The sequence below is a fragment of the Triticum dicoccoides genome, chromosome 2A, assembly GCF_002162155.2.
Source record: "Triticum dicoccoides isolate Atlit2015 ecotype Zavitan chromosome 2A, WEW_v2.0, whole genome shotgun sequence".
NCBI classification, from domain to species: domain Eukaryota; kingdom Viridiplantae; phylum Streptophyta; class Magnoliopsida; order Poales; family Poaceae; genus Triticum; species Triticum dicoccoides.
The window spans coordinates 230,106,220-230,117,878 of record NC_041382.1 but is presented as its reverse complement, the minus strand read 5'-3'; the positions used below and the strand labels follow the sequence as shown (position 1 = coordinate 230,117,878).

Genomic DNA, 11,659 nt, shown 5'->3' with positions numbered 1-11,659 from the left:
CAAAGCACGGACACACACCACGCTAACACATCTTTTGCAGAAGCCGCAGCCATCATATTCATCCGCACCAGAAAGAGAAAAAAGATCCATTGAACTCATCGATCCACGAACCGAACACGCAACGACCATTCGTCCATCATTTTGCTTTCCAGGGGAAAAGGATCCTGGATCCCACATTGTGCTTGGGGATGCAGGAAGGAGATCACTCCAAATTCTCAAACACAACAGACGTACTAGTACACAGAAGAACTGAAACATACACAAATAATGGAAATGTGCAGTAGATATTATATAAAAAAAACACAAGAGATCCTTGTTGTAGGCAGCAAGAGCAGCTTGTGCAATTTGGCGCTGCCCAATGTGTACAAGTACAACAACGTTGCTGAAGAAGAACGGTCAATCAACAAGAGCTAAAACATAAGAGGTTCCACACTAGCTGTTTCCAACTCACCGCAGTTCTTTGTCACGACCCTAAATCATCCTAAACCCTAACCCAGGGCTTCTCCCAGATGCTCGGTAATTACAGGTTCTGGGTCATGGTGTATTAGCTCCCCACTAAATCGAGACCAGAGGATGACACCGCTAGTTAGTTTAGTCAGGTCTCTTTGCTCTTGCCCTTTTTACTGGTCTTGGATGACTTCTTGTCCTGGGTCTTGGTGGAACCCAGGTTTACCCAGGTGTAGTCGCTGGGGATGGTGAAGGGGTCGGTGTTGTCCGCGACCTGCGACAGGTTCACTGGCTTTGCTCTCGAGTTCTTGGATATCCACCTCAGATACGAGCTCTTGTGGGTGTCTGGCTTAGGCATGATGGACCCCGGACCTGGGCTCGCCAGCAGGCTGGGGCTCGACATCGGCGTGAAGAACTCCTCTGGCTCTACCAGGGGAACAAACTTGTTGAAGGTGATGACTACCCTCACAGTCGGAACAACAGGGATCGCAACCTGCATCAACAACAGAGTCATGAATTAGCACTGAATCGCAACCGAGAATCATCAGTTAGCCAAACTGAATTACACCATCTCTAGTCCATAGCTGCATCCAACTAATTCTTATGACTATTGCCATAGGCAGCGCACCGAATCCATTGTGTGTTTCGAGCAATACATTCTTCAGAAGCAAGATGATGCATAGTCTTCAGAACACGCTAATGGAGCAAAAGGATATTTGGGGAAGTGGTAGTGCATCTACTTTAATAGTGCATCTACTACTGAACTCCCCATTGATCAAACCTGGAAATTGCCTGCTCCAGGGCAATGCACCATGCAGATGAGCATCTGAACTTATAAATTGTTTCCCTACAAACTGTCGAGCTTTCACTGCATATGCTGCCCCTAGTTGCTGTTCTTGATGCTACAAACAGCTAGATAGTCCCAATAGCAGATCATTCATTAATTATTTTGCTTGATTCAGATAACTTCTAAGTGTTGAAATTGCTCCTTCACCATGTTAAATTGCTACAAAGGACTTATAAATTCTTGTCAAATTTGCACAACCAGTAAAACTGAGCAAGTTGTTTGCGAAGAAACAGTAGTACCAGAACTTGGGTTGCCTGCCGCTGGAGCAGCAAAGTAGACTGAACGTTACCTTCACAGGGAATGTCCCAGTCGGGAACTTGGTGGTGAGCAGCTCACGGAGGCGGCGGACGGCGCGCACACGGGTAGCCAAGATGTCCAGCAGGGGCAAGAACTCGTCGACGCTCAGCGGGAAGTCCTCTGTGAGCCACACGGTGGGCCGCAGTGTCTTCACCGTCTCCTCCTCCTTCCACTTGGCTCCCCCGGTCGTCGCGTTCCGGCTGAACACGCCATCCTCGCCGCGGCCCACCGATGCACAGGTTGGCAGCCGTCGCGGCACGTCCACGCTGTTCCTCCTCCTCTGCGGCGTCCCCATATGCGAGGGTGGTCCTGCCACGCTGCGCCGGCCAGGCACGTAGCAGCTGCGCCGTGGCGGGGGCGGGGGGATGTCGGCGACTAAGAAATCGCCGTCCTCGTCGTCATCCCGGATCTCCAGCGGCAAGAACTCCTCGTCGTCTTCTCCGGCAAGCTCGAAGGTCAAATCCTTGCGACCGGTGCTGGCTGCCTTGAGCGTGCGGAAGGAGAAGACGACGTTGTGGACGTCGAACACCCGCGCCTTCCACTCCCCAACGCTCTCCGTCTTCTCCTTGCGCAGCCACGTGGTCCTCGGAACGAGCCTCGCGGAGGTGATGTTGAGCCCCGGCCGGTAGGCGGCCGCGTCGGAGGTGGCCGCATCCTCGTCCCCGGCGGCGGCGGCGGCGGCGAACGCGTCATGCACCTCGCGCTTGCCGCGGTGGAGCACAAGGAGCGATCCCGGGGGGAGGCGGCGGCCGCCGGCCTCAGTCTCCTCCCCGAAAAAGAGGAAAGAGTGGTCAGCCCGCCGAATGCGGAGGCCGTCGAAGCCGGCGAGGGTGGTGTCCGCACGCAGGTTGGCGCCGCGCTTCCATATCCGGTAAGTGTCCGACGGCGCGGCTCGCGAGAGGAGCGGCACGACGGAGCTCTCGAAGTGGAAATCCACCTCGAGGTAGAAGTCCTGGACCCGGCGCAGCGCGGCGGAGAGCGCGGGCGCCCGGCGGCGGAGCTTGGCCCAGGCCGCCAGCCGGTGGGCGCGGAGGAGGAGGGCCGCGATGTCCTTGCACCCCAGGCAGAGCGCCTCCTGGAGCGGCGTCCACCCGGCGTGGTTCTGGAGCGTGGGGTCGGCGCCGGCGGCGGCGAGCGCGGAGGCGAGGGAGGGGAGCCTGAGGCGCACGGCGAGGTGGAGCGCGGTGTCCCCACCTGGCACGTCGCGGCGGTCGAGCGCGGCGGAGACGGAGGCCGAGAGGCGGGCCTCGCGCGCGGCGTCGGCGGCGGAGAGGATGCGGGAGGGGTGGGCGAGGGGCGGGAGGCCGGCGAGGATGGCGGAGAGGCCGGCGGCGTCCCGCAGCGCGACGCAGTGGTGCGCCGGGCTGTGCGCGTAGTCGGAGGGCCGGATCGGCGCGGAGGACGTGCGCTTGGGTCGCGCCGCGGCGGGGAGGGGCATGGGGGATGGGTCCTGAACTGACATCGCCCGCTCTGCTCCTGGTCGGGGATAGGAGCTCTCCTCTTGGGATTCTCGTGTTGGGTTCTCTTCCTCGGCTCTGGGGGTGGGGTGCGGGGAGCTATCCTTCCTGAGTGCGTGCGTGGGGATCGAGTGGAGTGGAGTGGGGAGCGGTGGAGGTTGGGACCGTTGGGTGGTGAACCAGCTGGGGAAGAAACAAGAAACACGAGAGAGTGGTGTCGAGGATGGGCTAAATATGGACCGGGCCGATTTTTTGTCCAAAAGGACCCCCTGCCGAACGCTATTGTCAAAAAGGACTATCTGCAGATAAAAACGTCAAAAAGGACCCCCTGACTAGTGGCGGCAGGTGCGGCAGGCGACACGTGGCACCTGCCGCCACTAGGTGAGGCGGCGGGCCCCGCCGCCACCGCAGGAGGCGGCCGCGCGGTGCACAACGGGTTCTCCCACCGTGCAGTAGCTGTGACGGAACGGGCCAGGAGAGGCGGGCCCGGCCGCCACTAGGTGAGGCGGCGAGCTCTGCCGCTGTCGCTCCCCGTCCGACAGCCTCAGCTGCGCGCGGGCCGAGGCGTGGGCCAGGCCGCCACCGGAGGAGGCGGCATCTTTCTTCACGCCCGACGCATTTTCCTATTGCAGATGGCGCTGATTCCCGTGTGCAACAGCGACCTGACGGCGGTGATTCCCACGAGCGGGAAAATGCACGCTGATGCTTCTTTCGCCCAAGAATCAGTCTGGCTATTGCTTGAGTGGATGCGACGGCATCAGTCACTCGCTGCGGGAATCCAATACTGCGGGAAGCTATTGTGCCGACACTACAGGGATCCTAAAATTTACTGCTTAATTTTCTCGCCATTATTTATCGTCTGGGCTTATAAAAGGAGACACCGAGGCTCTCGTCCAGCCATCCTTGAAATCGCCACTGCGCAAAGTGTATAACACATTTTTTTTCAGTCGGTATGAGTTTGCCTTGCTCGGATCAAAGCATTAGGCCGAGGAAAATGAAGAACGCAAGTTTGCCTCCTGGGGTGGCAGTCCTGCGATGTTGGTGTGGCGATCTTTGCAAGGTGAAGGAGGTGACGGATTTTTCAGATTGGTTGGGCATGAAGTTTTTCATGTGCGCCAATTATGAGGAAGATCCTGCCGTAGCTATTTCAGAGTACGACAAGCCTCCGGTATGCTTTAACCATCACAAATAGATATTGTTGGTATTTTCATTGATTCTTTAGTAACATTCTTGTTTGTTGTTGTAGTCTCCTCCGCCTCTGTGCATGTACTATCATTGGATTGACACGGAGAAGCCGGCTTGGGCAGTGACTGAGATTCGTGAAAGAAGTCGCCGTGCGTGGAATAGTTTATTTGCGGAAGAGCGACGCGAGAAGGCGGAAGCTGAGCAGAAAGCAGAGCAAGAGAGAGAGTTAAAAGAATACTATGCGGAGCAACACCGTTTTTTTGAGGAAATGGGAAAGAAAAACAGGGAAGAGGCTCGTCGCATGGAGGAGCAGGAACGACAGCGAAAGGAGGCTCGTGAGGCAGAGAGGCAGAGAAAGAAAGAAAGGGCTCGTCAGGCTAAGGCAACAGAAGAAGCTGGCGATGGAAAAGGAAAATATCCACGCTGGACTCAGTAGATTCCTGTGGTAGTATTTAAAATTCCGCAATCATTTGTATCTTTATTTCTGCACTTTAATGTAGCTTTATTTCAGGAGTTAAATGTAGGTATATTCCTACAATGTATCTTATTTTCAGTTGTGCCGTGTCGTAATGGAAAAAAATATAGTTTAAGAATAAAGTAGTGGCATTTTCTTTCCCTCCACTAATATCGAACATCGTGCAACAACTACAAAATAAATTTAAGATAGAACATAATGCCCTACAATAACAGAGTACAAACTAATAATGCAAGTACATCCGAATTAAACGGTAGAACTGGAATAAAACTACATGAAGACATCATCGTCATCCTCCATCGATGCAGAACTCTTGCCCTTCGAGGATGTAGAACTCTTACCCTTGGACGATGCAGAACTCTTGCTCTTCGTGGATGCAGTACTCTTGCCCTTTGACGATGCAGAACTCTTGCCCTGTGATGATGCAGCACCCGAAAGCGGCGGCATGAAGATATCATCTTCATCCTCGCTCTCCTCAGTCCATAAAAATGGATGCATTTCTGCAGTCCTTCTGAAAGTTTCACTCTTCGGCTCCACTACATTCTTCCACCTTGCATGCAACCTAAGAAGTTCTTTACGTACCTCCTCATAGGTCCTTTCAGGCCACCCAGACCTACGTAATTGGTGAGCCAACTCATTCATTATGGTGTCACTACCGGTGAGTTCGTCCCATGGAACTATCCTATTGTCCATCCTGAAATCGGTAGCTAGCCTCAAAAGAGTCCTGCTCATCCCAGGGTGAAAACTACGATCGAAAGGATAATGGGACATCTCGACTACACTACACTCGAATGCTTATCCACCTCCGTCTGAAGGGGGTTTTATAGGTAGAGAGGAGAAAATGGCGGGAAAGAACGAGTGCAGTATGGCGGGAAAGGGTTGGCGGGAACATATGGCGGGAAACGAGTGGCGGGAAGATATGGCGGGAAGGGGTTGGCGGGAAACGGGTGGCGGAACATATGGAGGGAAAGCGTTGGCGGGAAAATATTGAGGGGAAAGCGTTGCCTGAAAATATTGAGGGGAAAGCGTTGACTGGTGCATTTTTATTTCAGCAAACATAGATGTTCAAATCGAAAAGTCTGATACACACATATATAGATACAATGGGTCGCGCACGTGCATAGATGAATCACCGTACTTAACGACGACCACCTGGCCTTTCCTTACGACCGGAAGGCGACAAGCGATTAGGTGGCCGGGTCACACGAAGACCGCGGCCGTACTCCACTTCGGCTTCATGTGTCTGCGAGTCCTGCATAGGTGGTGGAGTCGCGAATCCTTGTTGCGAACCTGAAGCGCAATTGTAGGCGTATGGTTGTGACTCCGGGGGGATAAAAGATGGGCCAATAACATCCCCTCCGAAGAACTCTGTAACTAATGATGTAACCGTGTCGCCAAGATCATGTGATGCTCCCCGGAGGCCTGTGTTGACGCCATGATCATGTGATGCTCCCCGGAGGCCTGTGTTGACGCCGCGTTGGGTGTTCTCATCGCCCCAATTAACATCAGGTGTGTCCTGCACATAGAAACATTTTAAACCTTTGTGATGAAAGCAAAGCATCTTCACGCATCGTATGATCATCGTAAAAAAATAATGTACATAAAATATACCTAAGTTCACGCACTATATCTGCTAGCGCTTCATTTGTCCACTTGTGTACCCATTCACTGTTCTCTTCCCTCCAATCGTATAAACTCCAACCCCTGCCCATATTGGTTAGCCTGCAAATATGTAACAAAGTGTGAGTTTAGTAAATTAAAAATGACACTAACTATTTAGGGATGTCACATCTTACTTATGTGTTTCCTCATCGATACGTCTGGGAAAAGGTGGTGGAATTTCTTGATAGAGACCGAACTGTCTCATTACACGCTCTGGGTTGTAAGGTTCAACACACCACAGGAACAATAAGTTGCAGCGAGTCAGCCAGAATGCACTATCGGTCAACATGCCTGGTGTGAAGTGTCGAGCATCAAAGACCAATTTTAGCTGGTCCTGAGTCCACGGGTTCCATGTGACTTCTGCCTCATCAAGTATCTCAAACTGCTGGTGGTACATAGGGTAACAATTTTTCGCAATATCTGGAGACCAACGTTTCCGTGCCTTTGTCCACCTGGTGGCCATAGTTGCGCTAGCACCCTCGCCAAAGTCATATGGGTATATGGGTTGTACTATACGAGGTCGTCCTACAGGGAGGTATTCCCAGGACCACAACTGTAGAAACTCATAGGCGACACAAAGTAATGGAGCTTTTTGTGCGAAAGAGGTTTTTTGCATGGCATCACACAAGCCTCTGTATGTATGAGATAGCATGGCAGAACCGAAGCTGTATTTTGGCTGCTCGGGTAAAGGTTCATCTACCATATTCTCTGCAATGTAGATGAGACCAGGGACAACAACGTCCCCATGTGAATTTGGAAATAGATTCCCGAGGAGCCACAACAAATATGCAAACAGATGTCTTTTTCTCGTCTCCTCATTGGCGAAGCTAGATAAATTAAGAAAGTTATCACGAAGCCAGACGAGTGGGATGCCCCGAGGGTTACCAGAACGTTGTGATTCTGGCATTTCCATCCCAATACGGGCTGCTATATCTAATGCCCAAGATGGAGACACTCGTGGAGAGACTACCGGCTCACCTCTAATTGGTAGAGCAGTGATCATAGAAACATCTTTCAGTGTAGGTGCAAGCTCCCCAAAACGAAAGTGAAAGGTGTGGGTTTTAGGTCTCCACCGGTCAACGAGGGATGTCAAAAGGGATGGGTCCGAACGTACTTGGTCGTCGCATGATGTGAGCCTAGCAAAACCTTGTAGTCCATAAGCGTCAAGGTGAGCAAGGAAATGATTGTGTATTGGCCATGTTTTCTTTATGGTTCGAAGTCTGAAAGGCCGATAATCATGCTTAGTATTTGGTTTCAAAAATAGGTGGCAACGGTGCCCGGCATCATGGGGCCCCTGCAAAAGCACTGGCACTTCACCCATAACCTGCACACAAACATACAAATATAAATTACGAGGAAGACAGAAATACAAATGCAAATCTAAATTAACTTAAAAAATACAAAGAGATACGATTTACATTAATTATCTGAAGTTAACATCAGGAGTACAATAATACAAAGAGAATGAATTTAAATTCAATATAAGTACACATAACGAGTAGAAATATAAATAGACATGGCGAGTACATATATATCAACATCATGCGTTGTTGTTGGCTCGATACGGGCAGTCTTTGCGTGAATGTCCAGGACACCTGCAAACGCGGCATCGCCTTGGTTCTCCCATCTGGCTATGGTCCATGTCATTGCGATGACGCCTAGACTGACATCGTCCCTTTGCGGTTCTCATCAAGTCGGTGTTCGGAACCCATTTCGGCCCATCTGGCCACAACATTTTGTAGTTCATATCAATGCCCCAAGCCCAGAACTCACCGTTCCAAGTGTTGTACAGATTGTACATGTTAAAGTACGGCGATATGTATGGCTCGACGCTGATTTTTTGAACAGCAGCCGCCCGGAGCACATGACTGCAAGGGTAGCCCTCAAGCTTGGGCTTGTTACAAGTGCACTCACAGGAGGTTGAGCCAAGGGTGACAGCTTGCTTTTTTGATCCTCTGTGGTGACCCTTAACGTACTTGGCTCGCACATTGACCTCCCACTTATTCCTAAGTGCGTCCACTTTCCTGCAGCCATGACTTTGGGACTTCTTTGCTTTCTCGTCCAGATGTCTTTGCATCTTCTCGGACCATGGCTTGTTCAATTCAACTTGTGCTTTGGCGACGGTGACCCTGTCTGCAAAGTATGACAGGGTCCGGTTCCAAGTTTCTTCAATTAGGGCTGTGATAGGCAGTGCTCGCACCCCTTTAAGAACACCATTGTACACCTCTGACATGTTGCTGGTCATTATTCCATACCGAGCCCCGGTGTCATGAGCCTGTGCCCAATTCTCCAAATGAGGGCAATTCTCGGTGATCCACTGGCTCAAATTTATGACCGTCCTACGACCCCTCCGGTCTTCTCTCTGCGGCAAGGCCGCGCGGTCGATCTCACCATTGATACCTGCCCATATCGCATTCATTTTGGCTACAGTTTTTTGCATGCACATCCTCTTGAATAACTTGAACCAATCCTTGTTTTTGAATTTGGAGTAAAAGTTTGCTGCCAAATGCCTCATGCACCACCTTCCCTCTAGATCGGGCCAGCCCCACTCTTCTTCCGACGCCTTAATTATTTCAAGAGCGCTTAATAATCCAGTGTTGCGATCAGAAATGATGCAAACACCTTTACGCTCTTTCACGACACCCATCTTCACGCAGCTCAGGAACCACAACCAGCTATCTTTGTTCTCGCTCTCGACCAATGCATATGCAATAGGAAGAAGCTGATTATTTGCATCCGCTGCAATCGCCACCAATAGTGTGCCCTTGTACTTTCCAGTGAGAAAGGTACCATCAACAGATAATACCGGGCGACAGTGCCTGAAGGCTTGTATAGTCTGGGCGAATGCCCAGAATAAGCGGTCCAGGATTAGCTCACCCGGGTTCATTGGGTTTGGACGTTCTCTCTGCCAAACTTGAGTCCCCCTATTAGCACTTGCTATTTGATGAAGCATTCTAGGGGCATAAGAATATGCCTCCTCATAGGTACCATACAAGTTCTTAAATATATTTTCCTTCGCATGCCTAGCCTTGCTGTAGCTAACAGGGAATCCAATTAGATCCTCTGCATCTTTTTGCAGAGCCCTAACACTAATGTTGAGACTTCCCTGCACAATTGTTTCCATCGTCTGTGCCACAAATTTTGCTGTCACATTGCAGTGATCTGAAAGAGTCCCAGTTTGCTCACAGGTATGCTCCACTATTTTTGTGATATGCCATGACTGACATACCCCAGGCTTCAGTCTAGCGAGAACTCTTCCGCGGCAACCTTTCGCGGTGTGGATGCATATGACCTTCAACTCTTTTTTATCAGACTGCTTCACTCTATGCTGGCGGTGGATGCCGATTGCATAGCTACCCATTGCCTGGTAAGCAGACTTCTTATCTGGGAAAACTTGCCCAACCTCCAGGCTTCCCGCTCCTAGGCCAGAAGCAGAGTGAAATTCGTTGGTGATGCTCATATCCCGTAAAAACCCAGGTTGCAGTGCCGCCGCGACCGCCCTCTGAGGAGGAACATCTTCTTCTCCGCTTGACTCCAAAGACGCAGAAGAATGATCATCATCATCTAGCGCCTCCGGCAATCCCTCCACGTGTTCGCTCATGTCAACGGCCGCCGACCAATATCCTGTGTCATACACAGGCTGGCCGCCCGTCGGTTCCGATGGGCCGATGCTAGGGGCTGATGTGATGGCCAACTCGACCTCACCACCCCTGCTACTGCATCCGGCAACATCAGTGACTGAAATGAACTCCACATACACCATCGGCTGACCATACATTGAGTTATTGGGATTGCTTGCAAACCTCATGTACGACCCCCACGACCGATCACCTGTGACAGGCCGCAAACCCCAACGGGCAACTGTCCCATCATTTCCTCCGTCAATGACGAAGGCCTCCATTGTCATTTTTTTTCCTGCATCACTGGGCCAAACACCGCTCGGATGCACCTTCTAACAGCTGCGTAACCCACGTTGACCATGTCTCTCACCACTACTGTAGTCGACTCGCAGAAGGACACATCCACCCCGCATGGACCGTCGCGTAAGACGTTCCCATAGTACACTACTAAATTTTCCATAGTACCTAACCAACATACATGTTTACATTTCAAATAATTAATAACTGAACATTTAGTAACGATGACAACATTTACATATCTTACGACTAAAATAATAATTGTATTTTCATTAGAAATATTCGGTTTGTTTTTAGAATCATTTGCTTAGACTTTAAGGGGTTGTTTGGTTAACGGGTATTTAAAGATCTATTTTTCTCAAACTTGTCTACGAGCGTAACAAACTAAAACTTTGTTTGCTTTTCTCTAACTACCCCAAAAATATCCTAAAATAGTTCTCGTAACATGCAAAAACTTAGCTTCTGGAAAAACGACTATTAGTAAAATGTGGTTTTCTACATAATTTCCTTACAACAGGTTATGACAAAACTGAGGGTAAGTACTCGCTAGCCAAACAACCACTAAACATAATATTACGATAATAACATTTAAATATCATATGAGTAAAATATCTAATTTCTTCCGGCATGATATAATGTTTTTCATATCATACGATAAAATTCATTTATTTACAAATAATAATATTTGCAGCGGCATGACAGTACATCAATATAAAAAATATTAACAAAATTACGGCGTCATTTTATACCCATGTTATGACAAAACTCATGGTAATTACTCGCTATCCAAACAACCAGTAAACATAATAATACGATAATAACATTTTAATATCATATGAGTAAAACATTTAATTTCTTTCGGCTTTATATAATTTTTTTCACATCATACGATAACAATCATTTATCTACAAATAATAATATTTGCAGCAGCATGCACATTATTCACAATACTACATTAATACAAAAAATATTAACAAAATTACAGTGTCATTTTTCACCTTAGCTGCAATATGGATGTGCTTGCGAATGCAATTAAGCGTCAAAATAGTTCCAATAAATATCCGTCGCCGGTACTATATGAACCTCGTCAACCTATTATCACATTAACAACAATATTACACACGGATTTTTCTTCCTGCTAACAAAAGTATGAAAATAGCACTTTCATGTATGTGTTCATCACCTCAAAATGGGACAGCGAAAATGGAAACACAATTTCTTCAATCACGTCTTCTCCTCCTTGTTTGATACTAAGATGAATTATTTTACCTAATTACATACATCATACATTAGCACCTAATCTTAACATATAAAATTTAGATTATTGCGACTTATTAATAAACATACCACATAAAATAACATACCACATGAA

At 49.1% G+C, this 11,659-nt stretch overlaps 1 protein-coding gene across 1 annotated transcript; it reads right to left on the bottom strand.

The window, feature by feature from the left end:
• Nucleotides 1-265: 265 nt before the first annotated feature.
• LOC119354333 (ankyrin repeat domain-containing protein 13C-like) lies at nucleotides 266-3,230 on the bottom strand. Its single transcript, XM_037621069.1, has 2 exons — nucleotides 1,584-3,230; nucleotides 266-940 (listed from the first exon to the last, which is right to left on the bottom strand). The coding sequence occupies exons 1-2, from the start codon at nucleotides 3,051-3,053 to the stop codon at nucleotides 596-598; spliced, it is 1,815 nt and encodes a 604-aa protein (XP_037476966.1). The 5' UTR covers nucleotides 3,054-3,230; the 3' UTR covers nucleotides 266-595.
• Between the last annotated feature and the right edge of the window lie 8,429 nt (nucleotides 3,231-11,659).